The 24070-nt window shown below is 39.5% G+C and overlaps 1 protein-coding gene and 1 long non-coding RNA gene across 5 annotated transcripts; one reads left to right on the forward strand and one right to left on the reverse strand.

The window, feature by feature from the left end:
• The first annotated feature begins 1205 nt into the window (after nt 1-1205).
• Nucleotides 1206-15745, forward strand: GNG4 (G protein subunit gamma 4). Of its 4 annotated transcripts, none has more exons than XM_061471224.1 (3): nt 1206-1327; nt 8497-8602; nt 15496-15745. In XM_061471224.1, the coding sequence occupies exons 1-3, from the start codon at nt 1278-1280 to the stop codon at nt 15622-15624; spliced, it is 285 nt and encodes a 94-aa protein (XP_061327208.1). In that variant the 5' UTR covers nt 1206-1277; the 3' UTR covers nt 15625-15745. The 4 variants fall into 4 exon arrangements, with proteins under 4 accessions (XP_061327208.1, XP_061327209.1, XP_061327211.1 ...); XM_061471225.1 differs by lacking the exon at nt 1206-1327 and adding an exon at nt 1787-1942; XM_061471227.1 differs by lacking the exon at nt 1206-1327 and adding an exon at nt 1949-2272.
• On the reverse strand, nt 11755-22343 carry LOC133278447 (uncharacterized). The gene is made up of 3 exons (XR_009746560.1): nt 21911-22343; nt 14462-14528; nt 11755-12053 (listed from the first exon to the last, which is right to left on the reverse strand). It is a non-coding gene; the product is annotated as an uncharacterized LOC133278447 (long non-coding RNA).
• Between the last annotated feature and the right edge of the window lie 1727 nt (nt 22344-24070).

Here is a 24070-nt window from a genome sequence, read left to right on the forward strand (position 1 = left end):
AATGCGGAGCAGTATCACCTGGTTTGCTGCTAACAAACTTCAGTACTTTTAAGTTTACCTTCTTAGTTTTCTTCATGGTTTTGTGTTGGATTTTTTTTTCTTGTATATACTGCTACTTTAGCATAAAAATAATAAAATTTAAAAAATATTTAACAGCTCTGCTTGCCTTGAAAAATAGCCACTGGAACATCAGTTAAACTTCCGGAGCTACAGACAGTGTTTTCTTTGCTACTGTTACAAGTTGCAAGCTACTGACAAATGACTTCTGTGTAGAGATTTACTTGCCACTACTGCTCTAGAGTTGGGTCACAGCCACTGATTTTGCATCTGGATTTCTGTAATAGGCTATGTTTTGGTATTTTGCAATTTGGGTTGGGTCACTTTTGAAAGAGGATAAACAGCTAGCGTGTGTTCCCAGGAACTTAATAGATAATCTGGAGTTTTAAAATGCACTTCAGTGAAGCTCATATAAGCTTATTGGGTGTAGGTCACGTAGATTTAAGGAACCAAAATTGATGCTAGCTGTTACAGATACTGCCTTCAGAGCCTATAGCCCAAGTCCAGCAGGAGACTACTGGCTGTGGTAGAACATACAAGTTTGCAGATTAAAAAGGAAACATGTTTATATAATACATGATGAGAATACATTTTTAAAATGACTCCACCCTTGTATTGTGGCTTAAAGAATAAAATTGTTAGAAATTGGTGACAGCAAAATTACTAGAACCATTTAGTATGCATTCTTTGCCTAATACCATGTAAATAATTTATCTGGTAAATAGAACCTTTGTGGAATGAGGGTGTAATTAAATGTGAATGAAACAGTAGCAATTTTTGACCAGTTTCTGGATGTCTGTTTAGGGTAAACTTATGAAGTCACCTGTTTATACTCGGTAATACCTTTGTCCTTCTCCCAAGCCACGACCCTCTTGGCTCACTCTTTGAAGAGGCTGCCCATGCTCCAATGCACCTTTAAAAAGCAGGGCTTTTCCCTCTTCTCTTATGTATAGAAAAGATATGTCCCTTGGAAATGCTTCTGCTCTGTTAAGATGGAGTGTGAAAAAGTGCTGACAGCAGGATGATAAATGTACGCCTTTCCAGAGGGAACAGCCATGTTACAGGGGAACAAAACAGATGAGGTTGTGGTGGTGGTACTCCTGCCACGGTGTTAGCTATTGGGGCAGACAGTTTTTTCAGTTAAAAACGTTAACGGGCGCATTAACTGCTGCTGCCCTTTATCCTTGACTTTCAAATTTGTAATTGAGAAGTATATAAAAATGAACTATAAAGCTAAATTATTTTATTCTGGCATACTTGCCTTCACAAGGTAAGTCGGAGCGGTCCCTTCTCCACAGTGGTTTCTTTTTGCAGTGTGCTTTTGGGTTCTTTTACTTCATCTTTGCATTGTTCAGTGCGAGGAAAGGATAGGCACTGCGGGCTCTTACCACGCCGTACAGGGTTCAACACTGCAGAAACAGGTGCCACCAATCCCCCGTGAGCTACTGCCTGGACGGAGGGAAGTAGGTGCCACTGCACGGGAGGGCAGGAGGGGCGGCACCGGGCTGCGCTTCAAGTTTACCTCACGGCCAGGTCCCGCTTCCCGCCCTGCGCTGGTAACGGCCGCGTCCGCCGCGCGGGGAGGGGCCCACAACGGCTGTGGCGGCCGTTGGTCGCGCCCGCCCCGCCCGTCAAGGCCGGCAGCGCCATGTGCCGCCGGGCAGCCCCAGCCAGCACCCCCGCCTGCTGCCGCCCGCCAGCTGTGAGTGCCCGGCGGCACACCGCCGCTGCACGGGAGGCGGGAGCGGGTAGGGCGGGTCGGGGCGGCCCCGGCGGGCGGGTAGCGGCCCTTCCGTGAGGGGGTTTCTTCGCCGCTGCGACGGCTCTGGTGTGCTGGAAAACCCGCGGCTGCCTCCGCCCGCCCGGCCGGTCCCGTCGGCTGCCGGTAAACAACGCCGCTCCGGCTACCCGCAGAAGCCATCTCCGGGCTTTGGGTTTCATTGTTGTCGTCTGCGGGGTTGGGAGAGATCGTCCTTGTCCAGACAGCCCGCTTCAACCCCCTGTACCCCTCGCCGCGGGCGCTGAGTGAGTGGGGTCTGCTCCCCTCCCTCCGGCTGTCTGGTGCGACGGCGCCAGAGAGCGGCTGCTGCGCTGCTGGCGGCTTCGCACGGCAGGGGAGTAAACCCCTTTCGTGTGCGGGGTGTGAGCGGCTGCACGGGGGAACGAGTGACATCAAACTCGGAAAAGCGACTCGAAAAGCGGCTTTGTCCTGCAGGTAATAGAGTGCCAGGCTTCTCAGGGGCGCTTTCTTTGCTTTATGTGTCATAATTCACTTCAAATACGTTTAAACCAGGATTTAAGTGGAATGATCAAACTTCACCGTATATTTGTTTTCAAGATCATAGCTATCTTTTAAAGTTAGCTGAAGAGGTAAAATAGAAGGTAGGAATCACTTTTCTGTGTCTGGTGGTTTGCTGGACTGTACATGCACATAACCTGTATGCTGATGATAAATATATTGCATAAAAAGAATTGTCCTTGTGAAATGTCATATTGGTTCAGCCATTGTTTCCTTAGATTTTTAAATGTTGAAAAACGAGATGATATTTTTGGATAAAAGATTTGAGCATGGTGACAAGACTTTTTGGAAACTTGACAGTTGGACTGGGTTGTACCTGTGTTAGGTGAAAATTGAAGTTGGGCAGTTTGCAGTTATGTGGTCAGTTATTTTTGAAGTCACCATATTTATGACATGAAAATTATATTCTTATGGTCAGCAACAGACAAATAGTCTTTCCTTTAATCATTTCTGCTTGTACTACTAAGCTTATTCTTAGCGGATGGAGTATCAAATTGTAGTAATTCTCTATTACTTCTTCATGCAACCATGGGATAGAGAAAGCAAAAGGGTTCCTTAGGCTCCCTCTGTGTTTACAGAGCTACATCAAGTGCAGTAAATCTTGCAGCAAGAACTGAGATAGCAGGGGTAGTTCTTCCTATCCCCTTCATGCCTTGCAGGTGAAAGGGGAATGACCTGTGTCATGTGGACAGTGATGCTAGCACAGATAGCTACTGGTCTTAATGCAGGGGTATTTATTAAGTTTCTCTTACCTAAATAGCAAATGTAGAACTCTCTTTCCTCATTTGCCCCCCCCTTTTTTCCCTCTTTTTTTTTCTCCCTTCTCCCCCTTTTCTTCCGTCTTCCCACCCTTTTTCCCTCCTCTTTTTTTTCTCTCTCTTTTTTTTTAAATTTATTTTCTTAAGTATATATTTTTTTTTTCCTTTGATATGCCAGTTTGGCATCTGTGATGTTTTGCTGTCTGTATTCTTAGTGTGTTTGCAAGTGGATGATGAAATGTGCAATTTAGAATGTGATTTGTAGGTCATTATTCAGGGATGGTTCCCACTGAGTCCCTGGGACTTAGTTGGATGATTATGTTAACTCTTCTGTTGTGCTGCATGGTCCAAGAAGTGCAGAGCTTGTGTGGAAGGTGTTCTTCAGAGTCGTGAACCCCAGGTTCTCTAGTCTAATAATTTAAGGTCCATTACTTTAGATTGCTGAAAGAAAACAAAATCAATTGGGATTAGGACTTTTTAGCTTGAATTCTACAGGTCACTTTTTTGGTATGGTGTTTTAAGGTCGTACTTGAAGTGGAGGGGGGAAAATTGTAGGGCAGCTTTTCAAATCTGTATTGAAAGGCTTGAAAATTAGATTTTTTTCTTCTGTGTTACTCAAGTTTTCAGACTTTTTCTGCATTTTATTAACAAGTATTTATGAAGTTTGGTAAATGTAGGTTGCACTCCTTACCTTTATGTAAAATCAAGCTTTACTTGCAAATACTATGCAGCTTCCTGGCTTATGAGATAGATTTGCCGTTGAAGTGCTGTTGGGTACAATCTAAGCTGTTCTAAAAACAAATAAAGAAAAGTTGCTCCTCACGAGCATTTTTATGAGCCCTGGAGATTAAGATCTTTGGCACAAATGAGTGAACTGCACCCAGAAAAATGATGAAGTTTGTGTGAGTTCAAAAACCCCAAACCCCAGAAAATTTAGGTGGCTGGGAGGCTGTCACTGCGCAGCTTTCAGGAGGGATGCTTTAGGAAACACTGACTAGCATGGTGTGCCAGTCAGCAGAAACTACTTGGCTGAAAAAGGCCATGTAGCTGCTGTCACTGTTCTTTGTTAATGTGATCAGCATTCCCCTTAAAGAAAAGAATCACGGAGACTAAATTAATGTGCTTAGTGTACTGCATAGAAATACACTGGACAAATGAGCTCCTATACAATCTAGCTCCACTGGCATACATCAGTAATGTGTAGACCGCACGTAGTCTGATTGCTAACATAGTTACTGTAACTACGGTGATTATCGAGACCTGTGTATGTCTGTATTGATCTAACTTAATAGGGGGCTGCTGGAAAAACAACCAGGAATGAATATTAGCAAACCCAGCTGTGTGATCTCTGGTTCAAGGCTTTTTAGGTAATTTGAAAGATGGGGAGAAGTTACTCTTTTTGAGCATTAAATGGAGCATGACCAGCAAGTCCAGGGGGGTGATTCTTCCCTTCTACTCTGCTCTTGTGAGACCCCACCTAGAGTACTGTGTCCAGCTCTGGAGGCATCAGCATAAGAAGGATGTGAACCTGTTGGAGTAGGTCCAGAGAAGGGCCACAAAGATGATCAGAGGGCTGGAGCATCTCTCCTATGAGGAAAGGCTGAAAGAGGTGGGCTCGTACAGCCTGGAGAAGAGAAGACTCCTTAGGAGACCTTAGAGCAGCCTTCCAGTACCTAAAGGGGGCCTACAAAAAGTCTGGAGAGGAACTTCTACAAGGCTATGTAGTGACAGGACAAGGGGGAATGGCTTTAAATTGAAAGAGGGAAATTTAGATTAGCTATTAGGAAGCAATTCTTTACTGTGAGGGTGGTGAGACACTGGCACAGGCTGTCCAGAGAAACTGTGGCTACCCCATCCCTGGCAGTGTTCAAGGCGAAGCTGGACAGGGCTTGGAGCAACCTGGTCTAGTTGAAGATGTCCCTGCTTATTGTAGGGGGGGTGAAGTAGATGACCTTATAAGGTCTCTTCCTACCCAAACTTTTCTATGATTCTATGATTTTGAAGGCTTCCCCCCAGATGCACTACAAAGCTAACTGTGTCTTCCCAAGGGTCTAAAGACCTCGAGAACACTTGACTGTTTAAAAAGAGCCGTCTTAGGAGGGAGAGCCAGAGCCAGTTTTCAGGCTGCAGCTTCAAAGAAACACAGAGATATCCCATGAGAGGGTGTTTGGAGGAAGCGGCTTTCACACATTCCAGGGGACAGTCATTCAGGGAGAGTGTAATAGACTCTTGTTATTAAAACTTCTTTTCAGAGCTTTATTTCTAAGTAACTATTATTTCATTAAAGAATATTAGGCTTAAGGTTAAGAAAGAATATCATAGGCCCTAAGGAGAGCAGAACTAGATCTCAGCCAAAGCTTTGTCTGGAAAGAGGACCAGTTCATCACAGCCTGTTTTGAAAGTGAGTACAATTCTCATTGTCAATATCACTTTGTATTTAATAGAGTCTTGAGTGATGCTGTGCAATACGTACTGTATTTGCAGAGAGTAAGAGAAGGCAGGCGTATGTGTAGCCTCTTAAGAGAAATGTGAAACAGGAGGAATCCATCTTACAAAGTTCTGGAACCAGAACAGTCAGTATGAAAAAAAGACATTAGATACTTAAATGGATGCTAAGCGCTTCCAGAAATATGGTAGTTAAATATTTAAGTGTGTGTGAAGGCTGGGGTAAGAGCAGGATTTGGAACAGAGCAAGTGTTTGTGCTTCAGAGGATAAACAAACCTCTTACTCGGGATAAGTGGAAATTTTCTCCAGTGGCTGAAACACCTCGTGCCAGACTATTTTTTTGAAGTTCTCTTTACGAAGCCTCCTATTCTGATTGTTTTCTGATATCATGAAGTAGTTTACCAGACAAGATACATATTTTCTTTTTTAACTTTTTCCCCATTTGCCATTTCAGAAGATAGATAAGGACATACTGTGTGGCACTGTTTTCAAAATGGGGTTTGGATTTTTTTTAAAGCATTTTTGTGCCTGATAGTCTTTTCAAAATTGCATTATGGTCTTACCTCAATCTGGTATTTAGTAGATAATTAAAAACTAGCTGGAAGTACTAGAAGCAGTGTTTTCACCTACTTCAATGCAGCCAGCAGCAGTTCAAATTGTCTGGCTCTAATGTTTATAACTTTCATGGTTTGATTGAAGGAATTGCCAGAAAAGCTTGGGAGGTTGGAATTCTCTGGACTTCTCATGGAGTTTGGGTTTCTTAATTCAGTTTAATTTAAAAGTATCGTTCAAAATTAAATTTCTAAATTGCATCTGATCTCTTGAGCTGTGGCAAATGTAGAAATCGGTGACATCATTGAGTTTTGCCTTTTTGGCTCTGTGGTCATTAGTAGTCTAGCCATGGAGATGGTAACAAAGTTGGAATTATTCATACTTGGGGGGGGGGAGGGGTGTCATTTTGTAAATAAAGATAAAATGTGGTTTTCTTATTTTTATGGGTAAGTTGAGACTTAAATCTAGGGGTTGAGTCAAATAAAAAGTCCAGAGATGAGCTGTAATTCAGAATCTCCGGTTCTTGTGAATGTCTCATATCTTTTCCACTTGTCCACTGCAAGTCAAAACACATCTGAAAATTGTTTGGAGGCTGTTATTTGGTTGTGGGGTTTTGTACTATACATGGCATTTTATGCAAAGCCAGTTCCTCCATATGTGTTTAATCCTGTGCCTTGTGAGGAATATGAGTTAAAAGATTGTAAACAAAGATCAAGTCAAAAACCAAAGCTGCTGTGTTCTGACATGATTTTAGTTTGTCATAGTGCATGCAAGGGGGAAACTTGTGTTCCATTCAATGATACACGTGTACAGAAAACCTGTTCTTTGTCTTTGCATATATTAAAGCTCTTGTTTTATTTGGCACAATTAATACATTTTAAAGTAAGTTTTCCCCTGTCTAGACCTATACAAGTGCTGAAGAAGATTGTTTTGCTTCTTCAAATGGAGCATGACTCATCATCATATTTGTATTCTACTATCCTATTTTACAGGACAATCTACCATTTTTAGAAACAGCCATCTTTGTCTTGTCTTTGGACATCTGTGTTTAATGAAGTCAAAGCAGTTAAAAAGCTATTTCTTCATTATTTTTGTGCTCTTGATTGCGTACTTCTGTTGATTCTGACATGCTTAACACATTGTGTATACTTCTTTTTTTTTTTTTTTTTTTTTTGACACAAGCATTTCCTGTATCCTACTTAATTTCCTGTTTGTATCTTAAACCCAGTGACTGGACCAGGTAAGCTGTTGAGGTTCAGGAAGGGAAACTTGTGTAGCTCTAGGTGTTCATTTCTTGTCCAGAAATAAGCTGGAAGTACTCATTTTGAAAGATCCAAGCCTAAAACTCTTTTGGCAGCAATACAAAATGCCTCCTTTTGTGTGCTTTCCCTTGCATCCCATCTGCTTCTCACACCCCATGTCCTTTGCGTTGCCTAGTTTTGTACTGGTTTCTAACACTCGGTGCCAGGCTAATCTTCCTTCAGGTGGCATTTGTGGCATACTATATATACAGGACCATAGGCGAGTGTTTTGGCTGATTGAAACCTCAACATCTCATCTTACTAGGTAGTATAACTGGTCCAGGACCTTTCTAGATCATCTCTATCTATCCTTTTTTCCACATGGACTTAACTTCCAGTGACTTAAAAACAGTAACTGTTATTTACGCTATTCTAGTCCTGAGTAATAGTGTCAGCAGGAGGTCTCCTAACATGCAGACCACCTAGGGCATATGTAAGTTGATCTACCCTCAAGCCCTCAGGGAGTAGCAATGCTACTCAACAGAGAAGCAATGCTTCCCAGCAGCTGCAGATGTCTTGAAAAATAATGCATTCCTATACTGTATAGTATAATGTACTGGGTTTCAGTCATCTTTAGACTTCACTGGGGATGTATAAGCGAGAAGTTGGAAAACACCATTCTTCTTAATCTCTCTTTCTGATGCTTGGTGAGAGCAGTGTGATATTCATTTCCATTGTGCACGTTTCTGAACTAGTTTTCATGTTACTAGGTGTACCTGGGGTATGAAGCCAAACTGTGTAACGGCTGCAAGGTCTGTTTGTGAACAGATGTTCTGTGTTGGCAACCTGAACCAGGGCAACCATTTCTCAACTGAAACAATGGCCATGCAGTCTGCATCTGTATGTTGTTTGCAGTATTCAGTTTGAATACTGGCAGTGGAAGATGAAAATATACAATGCAATAAGGTGCTATTTAACAAGAGAACAGAAATAAATGGTGTTTGGTTTGTATTTGTGACCTACAGCCTGGTAGTGTCACAGTGCAGTAGGTGAGGGTTGATTAGATTTCACATAACTATCTTCTTGGTGATTGCTATATTTGCTACCTGTACTTTTAAATTGCTTCAACTTTGTTTCTTCTAGGAAAAACAAAATGAAGGAACTGGTGTCAAACAGTACAACCAGTATATCTCAAGCCAGGAAAGCTGTGGAGCAATTAAAAATGGAAGCATACATGGATAGGATGAAGGTAAACTTAGACTTATCATTGACGTTTTGCATTTACTCACTAGTTTGTGGTACATCTTCCCTTTAATATCGCAGAAGGACTCAATCATCTGAAATTAAAAATCTGTGTTGAACTATAAACCAATATTCAATACTGTGAATTAGTTACATACTAATTGCTTGCTTCTCACAAAGTGATTTCCAGGGCCTGGCTTCTAGTCTGCTTCTGTATGAGTGCTTTTTACATCTGTCAAAAATGATATTGTGAAATATTTAAGATCAGTTGGCAAGCACAGGTGCTTGTCTTTGTCATCTGTGTCTGAATGCTAGTGTTTCAGGTTTCTTAGTTCTTCTTTAAGAACTGGAGTAATTCTTTAAGCTATTGCAGTATTTTTTAATAATGAGACAACCTGAATTGCTGTGCTTTGTTTGATTCAGCAAAGCTGTCATTGCACAAAAAATATGTATGATTGCAATGTTCAATTATGATTCTTCACACTGTTGTGTGAGGATTTGATTTTATCATGCCTCTAAATGTATGCGGATTAAATATTGTAACTAAAGGCACTATTAAACAGAGGTTCTCAACATTTTTAATCCGAAAAGCCTGTGAATTATTCTTGCCTATCATTCTGCTTTCCACTAGCCTAAAGTTTTGTGAATAAATCAAGCACCTAAAACCTAAGTATGTCATGGAAAGTTTTAAGAGTGCAACACTCATCTCTTGCGTGCGCTTCCACTATCTCTGAAAATGGGGAATAATTATTTGGATGAAAAGTCCTCACAAGTAAGAAGAGTTTAGAGATGGAAAGACTACAGAAGAATGAATGCATATAAGTAATCAGGTTTTCTGCAGATAACTGAGTTGTTACAAACTGTAACTGTTTTCAACTGAGGTTACAAACTGAAGACAGCTTAGAAATATTGGACATTAAATTCTTCATGTACTCTTAACTCATGTCCATCTGTCCTGTGTGCTGAAATTCTGCATGCAGTCAGCATGAAGGCGATAGTATGTAATTATTATTTTAAAATAGTATCAGATCATAAACTCATTCATTAGAAATATTGTATTTATAATTCAGAAATATTAGTGCAATTCACATTAGCAGTCATCTTGCTTATATGAAAATAGACATTTTGGTTGCTCCATTTTGTTGCAGTTTTTAGCAATGTCTTGTAAGTCCATTGAATTTGCAGATCTGTAGTTTCTGTCTTGTATAGTGTCTCGACAAATTGATCGTGTAATAGATACCTGTTCACAGGGACAGATATTTCTATTTCCTTCAATAAGGGAAGGTATGCCTTTTCAGTGTTCAGTGGGGTTAGTCCCCTGATTCAGGTCACATGCAGCTGCACAATTGACAAGAAGGAATAGATGTGGGTGAGTGGCAGAGGAAAGGGTTGTGAAAATATGGCTCAGTTTATTGGAACTTGAAAGTGATGATACTTAGTAGATTGTCTTAAACTTGCTTTTATCTAATCAGGAGTAACTTTCACATAGCACGTCATTAGCTCAGTTATGCAGATAGCTTCATTAGTTACATGTATAATGTTCTTAACTGCATATGTAAGAAAGACACAGGTTATTCTTACAGGTAGTTTAATTAAAAAGCCACAATTATTAGCAAGTGTGGTAGACCTAAAAACCAGATATGTTGAAAGTACAATTGGTTCACCTTTCAATACAGCATGGGTCCAAAAAGGTACTAAAGAAAATATGATGAGTTTCAGTATTCTGAGAGTGCCTATACTGTCATAAACAAAGTACAATTTGCAGAATGTTTATGTCTTGTGTCCTAGAATTTCTTTGAACAAGTATATGAGGGTTTGTAACAAGGGGTTGGTTGGCTTTTTATTCCCTCAAGATCTGTTTTTCTTTTTTGATCTTGAAACAGTTAAGTGTGTGTTTCAGTACAGCCAAATTTTACCAGGAGACTTTCCAGTAGTTTCAACAGGAGATTTTCAGTTCTTGGATCATAACTGTAAAGTGAGAGAAACAAACATTAATTCCTTTTTTCTGCTGTCATGCATCTGCTTAAACTAGTTAGACATATAACAAAAGATCAGTGTTTTCCAAATAATTTAATTAAACACTGTTTTGCAAGTAGCTATGGCTAAGTGGTTATTCCCATAATAGACAAGACCACATTGTTAGCATTAAAAAGGTGCCTGTATTATCGACTGGGGAAATCAAAAGTTCCAGCTTAATTTTTTGCTACACAGGCACTTTGTTTTCCATGCATAGTAGCTGCTGTAACCAGCAAGAATTGGGTCTGCTCAATTAAAATCTTGTAGTTACAAGTATGATGATAGTTGCCCATTCATTCCCCACTGTGTTCTGGATTTTTCATCTGAGTTAAAAATTAAGTCCTATAACAAGTCAGAGCAGCAAGCAGTGCAGTGTTTTGAGGTTCCACAAAGATAGCTTGCTGTTGAGGTGTGAAAGAAACAATTTAAAAGGGGAGAGTGAAGTTACTGATGTATTGATTGGTAGCTGGAAGGTGTATTACTGTGGTGAGTTTTTGAACCTAAGAAACTCAGAACGACTGTAAATTAAACCTGCCTTACTTCACTGCAGGAATGGATAGAATTATAATGGAAAGGTAAGTAGAAAGCAGGAGGTGCAAATTCCAAGCTAGGAAATACCAAATGAAATTGAACAGTGGCCTCATGACTAGTAGGATAATGTTAGTAGTAAAGTTGAGAAAGCAAAGATAATATTGGTGCTTTATCAGAGTTGTCCCCAGAATAAAGCACTATTTGATCTTCTCTTTGCAAGCAGAAAAGCAAGAAGGAGTGCTCTGACATTTAAGAATCTTGGTATATCAGTTATTATTCCATTTTCTTTTTTCTTAAGAAGGTAGAAAATACTCCTAGCTGGTTCTGAATAGTGTTGGGAGATAAGCAATAGAATTGCCAGTAAATTGTGTGTGAATCTCTTTGTTTTAGATGTAAAGGATAAGCAGAGTGGGTGTTATAGCAAGAACGGTAATTAGTCACAATCCATGACAAGACAGATGACATCGTAATTGCAGCATTTTGCCCTGTCATGGAAGCTTATAATTATTAGTGCAGCTAACAGGATTATGTTCTAACTTCGGCTGTTTTTATCACCTCTGTTATTCTGAACTATAATGGTAAAATTCCACAGTCCTCCTGAGACTAATTCTTTGAAGCATCAGGCTTGAGTGTTGTGTTGTGGGGTGGTTTTTTTCTTTTGGCAATTTGACAACCAGATGTATTTTTCACTACACAGAATAAAAATAATAGTATAAAATGTGAGGTCGGTGTGATACCGATATACTCCATCTCCTCTGCCTATGTACTTTAACAGATTAAAAAAATTTAAATGTTAGCTTTCTGTAAGAATTCATCAATCAAACTGGAGTCTGATTTTTTTTATTCAGCCACTTCTGCTATATATATAAATTACTTTGAATCTGCAGACCAAGCTGTATTGCATAAGAGAGCTGAAATGATAAGTGTGCTAGCTTCACTGGAATATTCAAAATACATGTGTTTATTTTAATTCATAATAAAATCTATTCTGAAACTGTGCAGCAGCATTCAGCTACAAATAACCCTAAAGGTGAAGTAAAAGCTGTGATAGAGTGGCCTTCATGTAACTTCCTCCATGACACAAATAGGATGATCAGTACATTATTTTGTACAGTAACAAGCTACTATGTTTGCTGTGAGGCAACCTTTGCATGCTGACATATGCTAACGCAGCCGTCTCTGCTGTAGCCCTAATGTGATGCTCAATGCAGAGGTCTTCCGCCACTCTTGTTTGAAATAATAACACTGAGCAGGAAACTTGCTGGAGGCAACATTGTGTTTACGTTCGGTTTTTTTTTGGCCACAGTTCTGACTTCGCTAACTGTGCTCACAGCCACCCGAACCAATGTTTTCATTGCTCCTGGAATGTGGTCAGCTAACTTAACTCTCCATAGTGAGTGGTCATTATTCCACTGTGCAAACCCGAGCTACTCCACTTTTAGTGAAGAAATGCTTCACTGCTGTAATCCCAATGGGAGGATTTCTCCTCCCAAAGCCTTTTATTTTTTCTTAAAGGATGAAAATACAAGACCTCATACAGGTTTAGTTTGCGGCAATATGCCAAAATGTGATCACGTTCCTCAGTTCCTTGTTGCAGGTTTGTTTTCTACTAAATAATACTATTTAGTAATACTATTTATCAAAGCAAACTAATTTATGATTTAAACACTGTCATATTGAAGAAGCTGCTTGCTCTGCTTCGTGGCTATCCTACCAGCATTAGAGGACAAGTTAGATACAAAATATAATGCTGTGCTTTTGCTAGTGAAAATCCTTTTTATTGTTATATGATGTCAAAGCACAGTAATCTGTAGAGAAACAGAAAATGATACTATTGGGTTTATCTCTTTGAAGACTGAAATTGTACATCTCTTCCATCAAATGAAAAGCAATATGCTCAGGCTGTTGTTGCTTACCCATACATGGGACAAAAAAGGTAGTTATAGGAAGGTTGGTCTGTTGAAGTCCAGTTTTGGTTCTCTGTTCCTATAGGGGTCAGTCTACTTAAAAAGATTGTTGGTTTAGTGCATAAAAGAACTATTTATTAGCTTGTTAATCAAAGATGAAATGTGCTGGGCATCTTAATGACCCCTGTCTCTGGGACTCAGAGAATTAAACTAGCTGTACATTAGGTTTTATGTCACCAGTGTTTTTTATGACATAGCACTGAAAATGTCACAGAACGTTTTTGTGGGCACCTGTGGCTCTGAGCTTGACTTGCTCTGTTTGAATGCAAGAGTTTGGGACCAGCTAATAAATTAATTAGAGCATAGAACTGCCTTCATTTGAGACGTGCAGCTGTGCTTGCAGGACAATAGAAAAGTGAAGATATGTATGCTACGAAAATAGGAATGTATAATGGCAATATGAATCGATTGCCATTACTTGGAAATACTTTCCAAAATGTTGTGGTGGTACATTCCTCCTGGAAACATGCTAACTTCCTCTTCAGTGGATGCATTCTATGCTAGTTTATACCTTGTTGAGGCATAGCATAAATCATTAGCAAAGAAAAGTACGTTTTCTGTCTTTTGATTTTTTGGGGGCTTGATAGGAATTTCATAGTCAGTCTACATTGTGCCTTTCTTTGGAGAATCTGCTTTTTTAAAAATCACAAGTAAATTTTAATGAAAATTGGGACTATGATAGGATTCATAAGTTTTCTATTTGTTCATTACAGTTCTACCTCTCTATTTTAGACAATGCCCTCACACCTTAAGCCTCATTCTTTTGCCTCTGCTTACCAAGCAGCCTTCAGTAGTCTGAAAATAATTACAATCCTTTCTCTGTACTTCAAAGTCCATAATTTTCCACACACTTTTGTCTGACCCGCTTCTCTTCTGAGAAGCACTGGTCCTTCTGAATACCTCTGCACATCAGAGCAAATCAGCTCAGTCTTCTGCTTTGCATTGGCCCAGCAATATGTTGTTCACATGTAGCCTGAACTCTTTGTTTCTTACAAGCCAATTCAAAGGCAAACTAATTTTAAGTAACCAAAACACCCTTGCTTCCTCTGCTAGGAATATCGTCTATACTGGGATGCCAAGCATAGGTACTTTATGGGTTTAAGCATTCTACAAAGGCATGTTTCAGTGGATATTTAAAAAAGAAAAAGTTATTTTGTCCTGGAAGTTAATTTAAATTATGCAAATCCTGACCCAGCACCCTTGACTTCAGATGTCTAATCTTAAGCCTACTACAGGCTGAACTTGCCAAAGCAAGCAGGGTGTGGGGAAGCCAAAGCTAACACACCTGCGAGAAAAATACCAGAAACCTGATTTGTTTTTCCTTTTCACTAGAGTTGTGTGAATGTGCTGACCTTGGGAGAAGCTGTCACGGTGCTCAGAGGAAAGACTTTGTAAAGACTTCCTGTCTCATTTTCTCAACTGTCATAATATTGAAAACACAATAATTAAAGCAAAGAGATACAGGGAGTTGTAAATATTTTACTGACTCAGCAGAGCAAAAATGTTTCATATATATATATTAAATTCTTGAAAAAATGAGTCACAGTAGCCTAATGTCACCAATATTAGGCCACAAAGCTGCAAAGGTTACAAGATTTCAGCTACAGCTGAAATGGTTTAATATTTCATTTTTCATTTTTTTGGAAATTGTCTTGTATGCCAACCCACTGTTACATTTCTGTAGGACTTTTCAGTAAGCATTAACCAACCTGCTGAATTTGGAGATGTTAGAAGTATAAAAAGATTAAGGTAACGCTCAAGTTTAATGCTATGATTAAAATAGTACTTATAATAACTTACTAAACAGAAGACATTAGTCTGACTTCATTGAAAAGAGCAATATTTAGCTTAAATGAGAGCTACGACACATGATGGTCAAGTTTGGTTTCTGATTTCCTCTTTCTTTTTAATCCCATGGTTATGTGCTTAGAGGACTTTTGTTTTGTATCTGGAGGAGCAAAGGGTAGAGAGACTGTTTATGGAAAACCTTACATCCAGTGGCTAGGAATAAGAGCTGAAGCAGGCAACCTCTACAGAAACATAGCTTGAAGGAGAATCCCTGTTGTTTATGGGCCATTAGCATATACGTGTGTCATGGTTTAACACGTTTCAATGAGTGTATGCTTCTGACCTTCCTTCTGAGGGAGGACAGCTGAACGCAAAGCATATAAATTGATACCATCTAATGTCACTATGTTATATAAAATATATGTAAGGATTAGTAAGCCTAGTAAGAGCAAATTCAGAGCTGTGGTCTCTTGTAATTTGAAGGATAAACCGATCTACTTCTATTTTATGATAGCCACTGTTACTGTATGTTATATGAAGAATATTTATGCAATGCGGATTGGTTCAAAATTTTTACAGTAGTTTTCTCTTCTATTAGGTATCCAAGGCTGCAGCAGATTTACTGGCATATTGTGATGCTCATATTGGAGAAGATCCCCTTATTATTCCAGTGCCTGCATCTGAAAATCCCTTCAGGGAGAAGAAACTCTTTTGTACTATCCTCTGAGTGGGTTTTCAATTAAAAATATCTTCTGCTAAAATTTGGTGTCAATGTTGCATGCTTTTAGTTTTAGCACTTTTTTCTTCAGATAACAATACTTAGACTATAACAACACTATTTTTAGAGGGTACTGCATTTTCTGGTTAAAAAAAAAAAATCTGAAGAATTCAAGGTAATCCTTAGCTTTCAGACCAATGGATGACTTGAATTTCAGTTCTTCATATAGATTCTTTTGGTCTTAATGAAAGCATTGAGTACAGTATCAAATTGTAGATGTCTTTGCCAGTCATAGATTTTTCTGAGACCTAAATGAGTCATACCAATTCTTAAGCTATTTTTAACCTTCTTATTTTCTTTGGAAGATGAATTTAATTCATTTGCCTTTACAGATTTCTATCTAAAATGAGTAGCATGACCTTTCCTCAAGTAGCACTATTTAGGAAAAAATCCCAGTGATTTACGATGTTTGGAATGGTCAGTCTTATACAGTAGGTGGTGTTTATAAATGTTTTCTGAAGACTGTAATAAACTTGAGTACAGAAACAATCTTAGTAAAGGAACATTGTAACTACAAGCAAAATGAAGATGTATAGTTACACACTATCAATAAAACTGTAGAAAAACCTGGCTGCTTGTATTTTGAATTATATTGGTTTAAATTGTTCTGCAGCTCTCAGTGGAGGTAGTAAATCTGCCCTGATCGGTACAGGGAGGGGAATTACGTTTTCTAAGCACCTCTCTACATGCTTTTGCCCACAAGAGCAAGACTTTGTGGGAATGGAGAGTAATGGTAAATTAAAGTTGTTCTAGAATGTGCAGCGAGACCACTGCCATTGACACGTAAGTTTGTATATTTTGTAGCCCCAGGTTAGTAATGAGATAAGTTACCAGGAAGTAATTTATGGAGATTCTGAGAGGGTGTTTTTGGTTTGACTTTGCTTAAAGTGCAGTGAGAGGAAATGAACGGGGTATGGAATATGACTGTTCTGCCTTCTTCAGTAAGTAGAATCAAGTCCAATCAAGGCATCTGATGGAAACAACTGTTACATTATAGACTTTTTTTTTTTTTTTTTAATTCTCCTTAAGAAAAGTGAAAGCTCCTTTCTGGTCTGATCGTGAGAGTTCTGTCACTGCAGTGCTTCATATGTACAGTGTGTCAATGTACTGGAAATGTCACTCCTTAGAAAAGCTGGTGGAGACAGCCCTACACCTAAGGCAGGAGATGATTTCACTGGAGAAGAGCACTGGTCTGACTGACCCCAAAGTACACATGCCTGCTCCAAGTTATGTTTAGCAGTTTCCACCAGTATTTGTTGTACTGGTTTGTGCAATGGAAATACAAGAAGTCTGCACTGTACTGGTTTTGTTTTCTTTGCCAATCAACATGAATAATGTGCTGCACCTAGCTGCCAGTCCAGTTACATGAGATGGGTGGCTTTGGACTGTGGTTCTGCAGCCGGACAGCTCACCCACCATGTGTGTCTAACGTGGAACCTCCATGTCAATTCTTGGAGTGGTATTGTGGGATAAATGATACTCCTTCTAACCAATAGGCTTGTGGGTTGTCTTTCATTTAGAGGTTTGGGTTTTAATTTGGCAGCTGAAGACATCAGTAGTCAAGTACACACAGGACTACTTCACAGTGCTCTGAAAAACATTCAGATCTCTTGGACAGGTCCTGGCTTGGTTTAGCCTTGGTTCCTATTTTAAAGTTTTCAGTTTAAGATTCTTATTCCTAACTTTTAATGAGAATATTTCTTAATGTTCAGCTTTTTGCGGGGGCTGGAGAAATAGGCTTTAGCTAACTGAGTAGCGGCTTTATTGACAGTGAAATAAAAATGGCTTTCTGAAAATATTTGTTAAAAAGGAGCAACAAAATGCTTAATAAGGTTCTTCAGGGAATCCTTCCTACACTGTATGTGATTTGGTAAGGGCTCTGATCACCATGGCAACGTTTCCATTTGTCCTTCTGCATGTATGGTTTTAACTGGAACAGCATGGGAGGGGAATATAGGGCATACAGCTTTATTCTCAAAGGCTTTGTAACAACTTGCATTTGTGGCTCATCATTAACATTCCCATCTAAAATAACAAAATTGCCACAGCTTATTACAGTACCTCAAACAGCTTGCTTTCTGTTTCCAATTAGCATTAGCATCGAGCTCCTGAGATTGAAACATTTCACAGTAGTTCTGAGCAGTGCTAGCTACAAGAGCTGCATTTACAAAATTCCTGTATTATTATTCACAAGAGGGGAATGTCATTGGTTTGGACTTAACATTTTCTCCAAGATTACTCTTCAAGTAGTTGTGAATGTGTTGGACTTCTTATGTTTCTAATAGCCAGTTCCCATGTTTGTGGTTTTTTTCATCAGTTCAAAGCTTTGATCAGGTAAAACATTTTGTATCTGTTAAGATGTTTTTGTGTTTCTAATTTTAAGAAAGGAAACACATAGAATAGCATAAACTGCATATTTATTTTACCAGATGTCTATAATGTACCTGAAGAGGTTAAACCATGGAAGCTTAGCTCCTTAGTGGAAAGCAGGACAGATTGCTCTACTATCATCAGGCCTTACCTACCAGTTCCTTGAATGAAGATCTGCTGCTGGTGGGGGGGCACTCCTGGAAGATCAACAGTTCAAAATAATTGTAACAGCTTTGCGCCACATTGAACATGTGGCTTTATTCAGTAACACCATCAAAATCCTGACTCTCTGAAGAGAATGGTGCCATTTGGGGTTTTTTATGACAGCCAGATCCACAAAAGAACATTAAAATTAATGTCTTCTCCCTCAGTTCCTCCAAACTATAAAATGTCTTTGTCATTATTATATTTTTTGCTGCTTTAACCTTTGAGGTGGTTTAGATTAATCTGCTGTTGATGGTTGAGTTTCGTGCTCAAACATCTTCCCTCAATCTCTACACAATACCTGAGGATTCTTGGACATTTTTCTAAAACTGAATACGTATATTATGAAGTATAGCATGATTTTAAAAACCAGTGCGCTCTGAAATGGCTTTGTCTGACAAGTTTGCTGTAGGCTGAAGCAGTGAGGTTTTATCTTCATCAGACGGTCTGATTTGATTCCCACTAACATCACGACTAGGCCTGTCACCGTCCTGGTGTCATACTCTCTGTTTTGTTTCATATGCCATTAGGTTTGTCGCTTTGTATTTCAGGCCTGGAAAATAACACATGTTCCTTGTTAGCAATGCGAGCTGGGGCTGTCATCTCAGAGAATGAGAACTTCAGAACAGAAGCTGGATTCCAAGAGTTTTTGCCATATTATTACCAATACTTTGTTCATATGCCCTTGTTTGCTGCTCTGATAAAATAAGACTTCCCAGTGATGGATTAACGGTAAATGCTAAAGTGTCAGTAGCGCTTGTGGTGCTGGCTGTTTTGCATTCCTCAGATTAATCTCCTTGGTTTACCTTGAATGTTAAATATTATCATTTCCATATTAAAAACTATTTCCCTTCTCTCTGTTAGGTACTAAATTCCTCTTATTTGCTTCCTGAACCGCATATTAAATTAGTAGCAGAGTGTTTGGCTATTGCTGATTGATAGGCAAGATTTTAAAGCTAGTCTCTACAAATTTATGGTTGAAGGAGGGGAAAAAAATGGAAGTTAGTTTAAATTAAGCTATTCTAGGTCACACTGTAGAGTAAAATAAATACAAACTTTGCTGTTGGTGACACAAAGGTAAACAGAGGAGCTGTTGCCAACTGATTGCGAAGGACATCATAACAAAGCATTTTTGTAGAGACTTACAATACGATCAGCTCCAGCAGAAGGAAAGAACACTTTTAAGAGTAATGGTCTGTAAAGGTGTATTTTAAAGCCTGGAACTTGGATATGCTACTCATTTATCTAGCTGGATATCTGACACCAAAGGAGTAGCAAAAGATGTACTTTGGGAGGACCTGATTATATAGTTTAGCCTGTCTCATTGTCTTCACTGTACAGGGGCAAAAATCTCCGTATGTGATTCTCTTAGAAAATAACTGTAGTTACAAGCTCTCCTTTGGGTCTGCATCAGGATCTAGATTTGTTTCTTCAAGGAGACTTAAGAAAACTTGGGGGAGGAGTGGTTCCTAAGAAACAGACACTTCTTGTACCAAAAGCTAATAATACTTAAAGTCATTAGACTGACTTAAATGGTACTGTGATGTGTGAAAAATAGTGGGCAAAATTACCAGCATAAGTGCTATATAAAATGTTACACCTGCATATTTAATCTTTTGGGAGAATATTTGGAATAAATATTGTACATTTGCATCTAATTGAATTCAGTTTTATGGCACTATCAAATTAAGTACAGCCATAAATACCAGAACTGGTATGGGAGCAACTTTTCTGTCTGTTAGAGGAAGATGTACGTCTGAGTTTGTCAAGTGTATTTACACCACTCACGCTTGTGAACAAACAAAACGAGCAGCTTTACCCTAAAATAGGGTCTTTTCTTTCCCACATGTCTGTTACAAGTAGAAATTGCACAGGATCATCTGTTACTGCCACCTACTGATAAAGTCATAAACAGAAAAAAGTACCAGCATCAGCTAGAAATGACCTCAAAGGGGGATGCTCAGCTAATATACATACTCTCAGGAAGAGCAAGCCGGCACTTCTGTTTCGATGTGTTGTGTAAGGTGTCGCCTGTCATTCTGGTACTGCTGGGATGTGGTTCAACCTCACGCTTCAGCTCCGGATGTCTCAGTTTACAGGAAGATGAAAGTCAAATGCATGATTTGTTTGAACAGGTCATGTGTCTAGCTAAAAACCACTTTAAAAGTTGTGGAAAGCTTTGGGCGGGTGTATCAGTTGCCGTTGCTCTGAACTCCCTTCCTGAATTTCATTTTCCAGTTTGACATGTAAGTTGGACGCCTGTTCCTCATTGACAGCATTCTGCCACTTGTGCCATCACTTACACTTCTGCCTTTTGCTGCCCTGAGCCAGTCATGTGAATGCAAAGGACAGTAAAGCCTGTGGCCAAGTGGGCCCCCAGCGCAGCCAGCCCCTAATAATTTCTCCTGTTTGCCCTCCTCATTGCAGAACTGTAAAACAGCTTTCATGTGACTGACTAGCTGAGCTACTCCTTCACACTCAAACTTTGCTCCTGGCTGCTGGAGGGTTTTATTTTTTCATTGTGTGCCATGGCATAAGTGCACAGCCAGAACAGAGCTTAGGCCACTGCCTATGTTTAGAATAGGACTTAATGTACTAGGCATGGCATAAGGGTTTCAAAAGACCACCCAATCCACAAAACCCATTTGTTGCATAGCCTCTCACTGTATCGTATCCTGTTGTGCCTTTGAACTTCAGGCTGCATACTTGAGCCCTTCATTCTTTCTACAGCATGCTCTAAAGAGATGCATATTTTTTTTCAGTGAAAGGAAGGGAAGAGCCAAACTTACAGGAAAGAACCACTGTGACTTTTCAAAACCCTTCAAGCAGTAGTGACTTTAAAGATCTTTACAGTGAACAGCCTCTCTCTGGCAAACGAGGCTCATGTGACTTTTGGCTCTAAAATTATCTTCAACTTTCTTATTGCGAAGACTGTTCACTACCATGGTTCTTGCACTGATTCTTATCTGAGAGGTTTTCCCCTGGAGACCACGCTGGCTTTTATCCTGCTCATCAGAACACAACACACAGATTTCCAATATATATATATATATATCTGCAGTGCAGATATGAATACGTTAGTCATATCCTTAAAAGATCAAGTGAATAAACTTCAAATGCTAAGATTCTCATGAAAAAATACCTCAACAGAACCTTTGAGAATATAAAGAATGTTACAGATAATAGCCCCTCTGAGGCCTTTTCTCCTTTCTCAGGCAGCACGTGAATGTTTTGTTCTTGGAGTTTGCTTCTGACTCTGGAAAATAACTATAGAGAGCAACTATGAAATATCTATTCAGGAGAAATCAGAAGGCCAAAAGACAGATTGTATTTCTTCACAGTTCTGCTCATACCACTAACCTAATACTTGCAATAAGGATGTGAACACATTTGAGGATATTTAAACAGAATCTGAATAAATGAAAAAATACATTAAAAAATCATTAAAGAAGCTAAGTTAAGCATGCATTTAAGAAATGTCAGTTAAATTTGCTCATGCATCTTTCGTTTGTCTCTCTCATTTGTATGCACTACTGTCCCAGATTGCCATTGCAGGAATTCCCACAAGGCACAGTATAGGCAATGCTCAGTTAATGAGCAGTTACTCGATACTATTTTGGTGTCTTTATTCATCGTGTAGCCCCGGGCGTGATTTACTCACAAATTCTGTTTTCAATGTAGAACTATTCCCTGATGAGCTTCTCTGTGGTGCTCACCACAGATTGCTTCACAAAGTATCACCACATCATCCTGGAGGAATGCGAGGGTGGAACTATTCCCATTTTACAGTGGGAAGCTGAGGCAGAGCTTCAACAGGACGGGTGAGGTTGTCAGTACCTGCCTCTTCAGAGTAGTTAGCTCTTTCAGCATCTCAAACAATATTCCCATTTGCCCAAGCTTCCGCTATGAATTCTCAGCTCTACAACCTGGAATGACTTTTGCAAGTCAAACACCCAGAATCTATGGGAAAAAGCAATGGGAAATGTTTAGTTTCATGATTTTCCTGGTATCACACAGAGGCCATGACAGAGCCCAGGTCTCCCAAGCAGAAATTACCTTTAGCCTTGTGACACAATTTCACAATCTCATCTCTTTCACCTGGTGCATTCTCCAGTGGAGCACGTCCATCCTAAAGCAGGGTAAGGACCACAAAGGGAAAATAGCTCCAAGTCATGTACATTTTTTTAGATGAGATATAGCCTGAATATTATTTATCAAGTGATCGATAATAATGAAATGATAAACAATATGTGGCCAATCTGCTGTGAAATCCACCCAACAGCTTAACTCTTTACCAAGCATGTGATTAAACAGTGTATTTGCTCAGTCGCAGGTCTCAGCAGGAGTTCCTATAAAGCTTATTCTTTTCTGTACCCACATCCTAAATCTTTGTGACACTTGTTAAGAATAGCTGCAAATGAGCTGCACAAGAATTATCTAACCCCAACAGCTGGCTGTTGCCTGATTACTGGATATTTAGTGTTGTTCCATACTTCTGCAAGACATTCGCCTGTTTGCGCTCTGAGATGTGCCTGTCAAGATTTAGCTGCTACCATACAGGTGGGTTTGAGCCCATTTCTATTTTTGATTGTCATGAACAGGACAATCAGTCAGCTAAGAGTGAAATTTATTATTGCTGTAGTTGTATGTTTGGATAACTGTGGTGTCCTGCAAGCTGATTTTGTATGGTGGTTATCAATTCCCATGCAGGTTACGCTGGGTCTGATTAAAACAATTAAAATCCAGCTGAGCAACACCTTCTTTCCAGAAGATAGCAAAGATATTCTAATTTACTCCTGTCTAGAATAAGGGATGGTGACTTGGTCGTCCAGCTCAAGTGATCACTTTGAGAGAAGACATGAAACTTGAAGCTCTACCTTTCCGTAAAGGTGAGTGGAGGAAAGTTGGATTGGCTTTGTCTGAATATGATGCCAGAGTTGTTTTTGTTGCTAAATTCTTGCAATGCCAGTGAAAGGAAGCTGTCAGCCCTGAACTGATCAGGCAGCTGGACTAGATGACCATTGTATGTCCTTTCCAACTGAAATGATTCTATCCTATCTTTTCAGAAATTATTAAATTATTTTAGCTGGAACTTCCCAAAGGTGAAACAGGTCATTGTCAATGCAGCCCTCAGCCCTCAGAGCTAAATAGCTTCAAGAGTCCATTCTTCAACTGGGAAGCACTGGGCAGCCTTAAGAAAAACCAAAACCAAATGAAACCAAAACCAAAAAAAAACCTAAAACCCCCAAACAAACAACAAAATCAGTGCCACCTATGACACCCTACAGTTCTCTTGGTTCAGAGTTTCTTGCAGATCCCAGCTACAGCCTATTTTAAGATCAGCTGGTATGAAGGCATTGCAAGATTAAGTTCCATTGCAACCATGCCTTGAAGCAGTTGACCACTATGATGGAAAGAGTCAAATCAATGTGGTTTCTGTAAAAGAAATATTGCCTTCTTGACCTTTTTCATTTCTTGAATCTCTTAATAAAGGAGAACATAAAGTAGAATTGGTAGTCATACCATATCTGGACTTTTTTACAAGTGACTAGTACGTGTCCCTTAAGAGACCATTAAGGAAGATAGCTGTGGGCAAAATCTTGTTAGGTTATTGCCTCCATTCAGTGTATAAATGAGCAGAGGCCTCATGCTACACTAGCTGCATGCTTCCTGCTACCCAAAGCTGTCTAATAGGCATCTCTTCATGCCTGTCCATCACAGTCCTTAGCACTGGCAGGTCACATACCATTGACTTCTTTTTGCTGCTGTTAATGATATGAGTTGGCAGGCCCGTCAGCAAGACAGCCTGTCTTCCAGAGAT

This window comes from Pezoporus flaviventris, unplaced genomic scaffold, assembly GCF_033815535.1.
Source record: "Pezoporus flaviventris isolate CSIRO_AGI_PZ_B2104156 unplaced genomic scaffold, CSIRO_AGI_Pfla_v1 ptg000066l, whole genome shotgun sequence".
NCBI lineage: Eukaryota > Metazoa > Chordata > Aves > Psittaciformes > Psittacidae > Pezoporus > Pezoporus flaviventris.

Excerpts from the sequence above, each read along its gene's own strand:
- GNG4 (XM_061471224.1), top strand. The coding sequence starts at position 1,278 with ATGAACTATAAAGCTAAATTATTTTATTCTGGCATACTTGCCTTCACA. Across the intron at positions 1,328-8,496 it reads GGCATACTTGCCTTCACAAG|GAAAAACAAAATGAAGGAAC; the intron begins GTAAGTCGGAGC and ends TGTTTCTTCTAG. Across the intron at positions 8,603-15,495 it reads CATACATGGATAGGATGAAG|GTATCCAAGGCTGCAGCAGA; the intron begins GTAAACTTAGAC and ends CTCTTCTATTAG.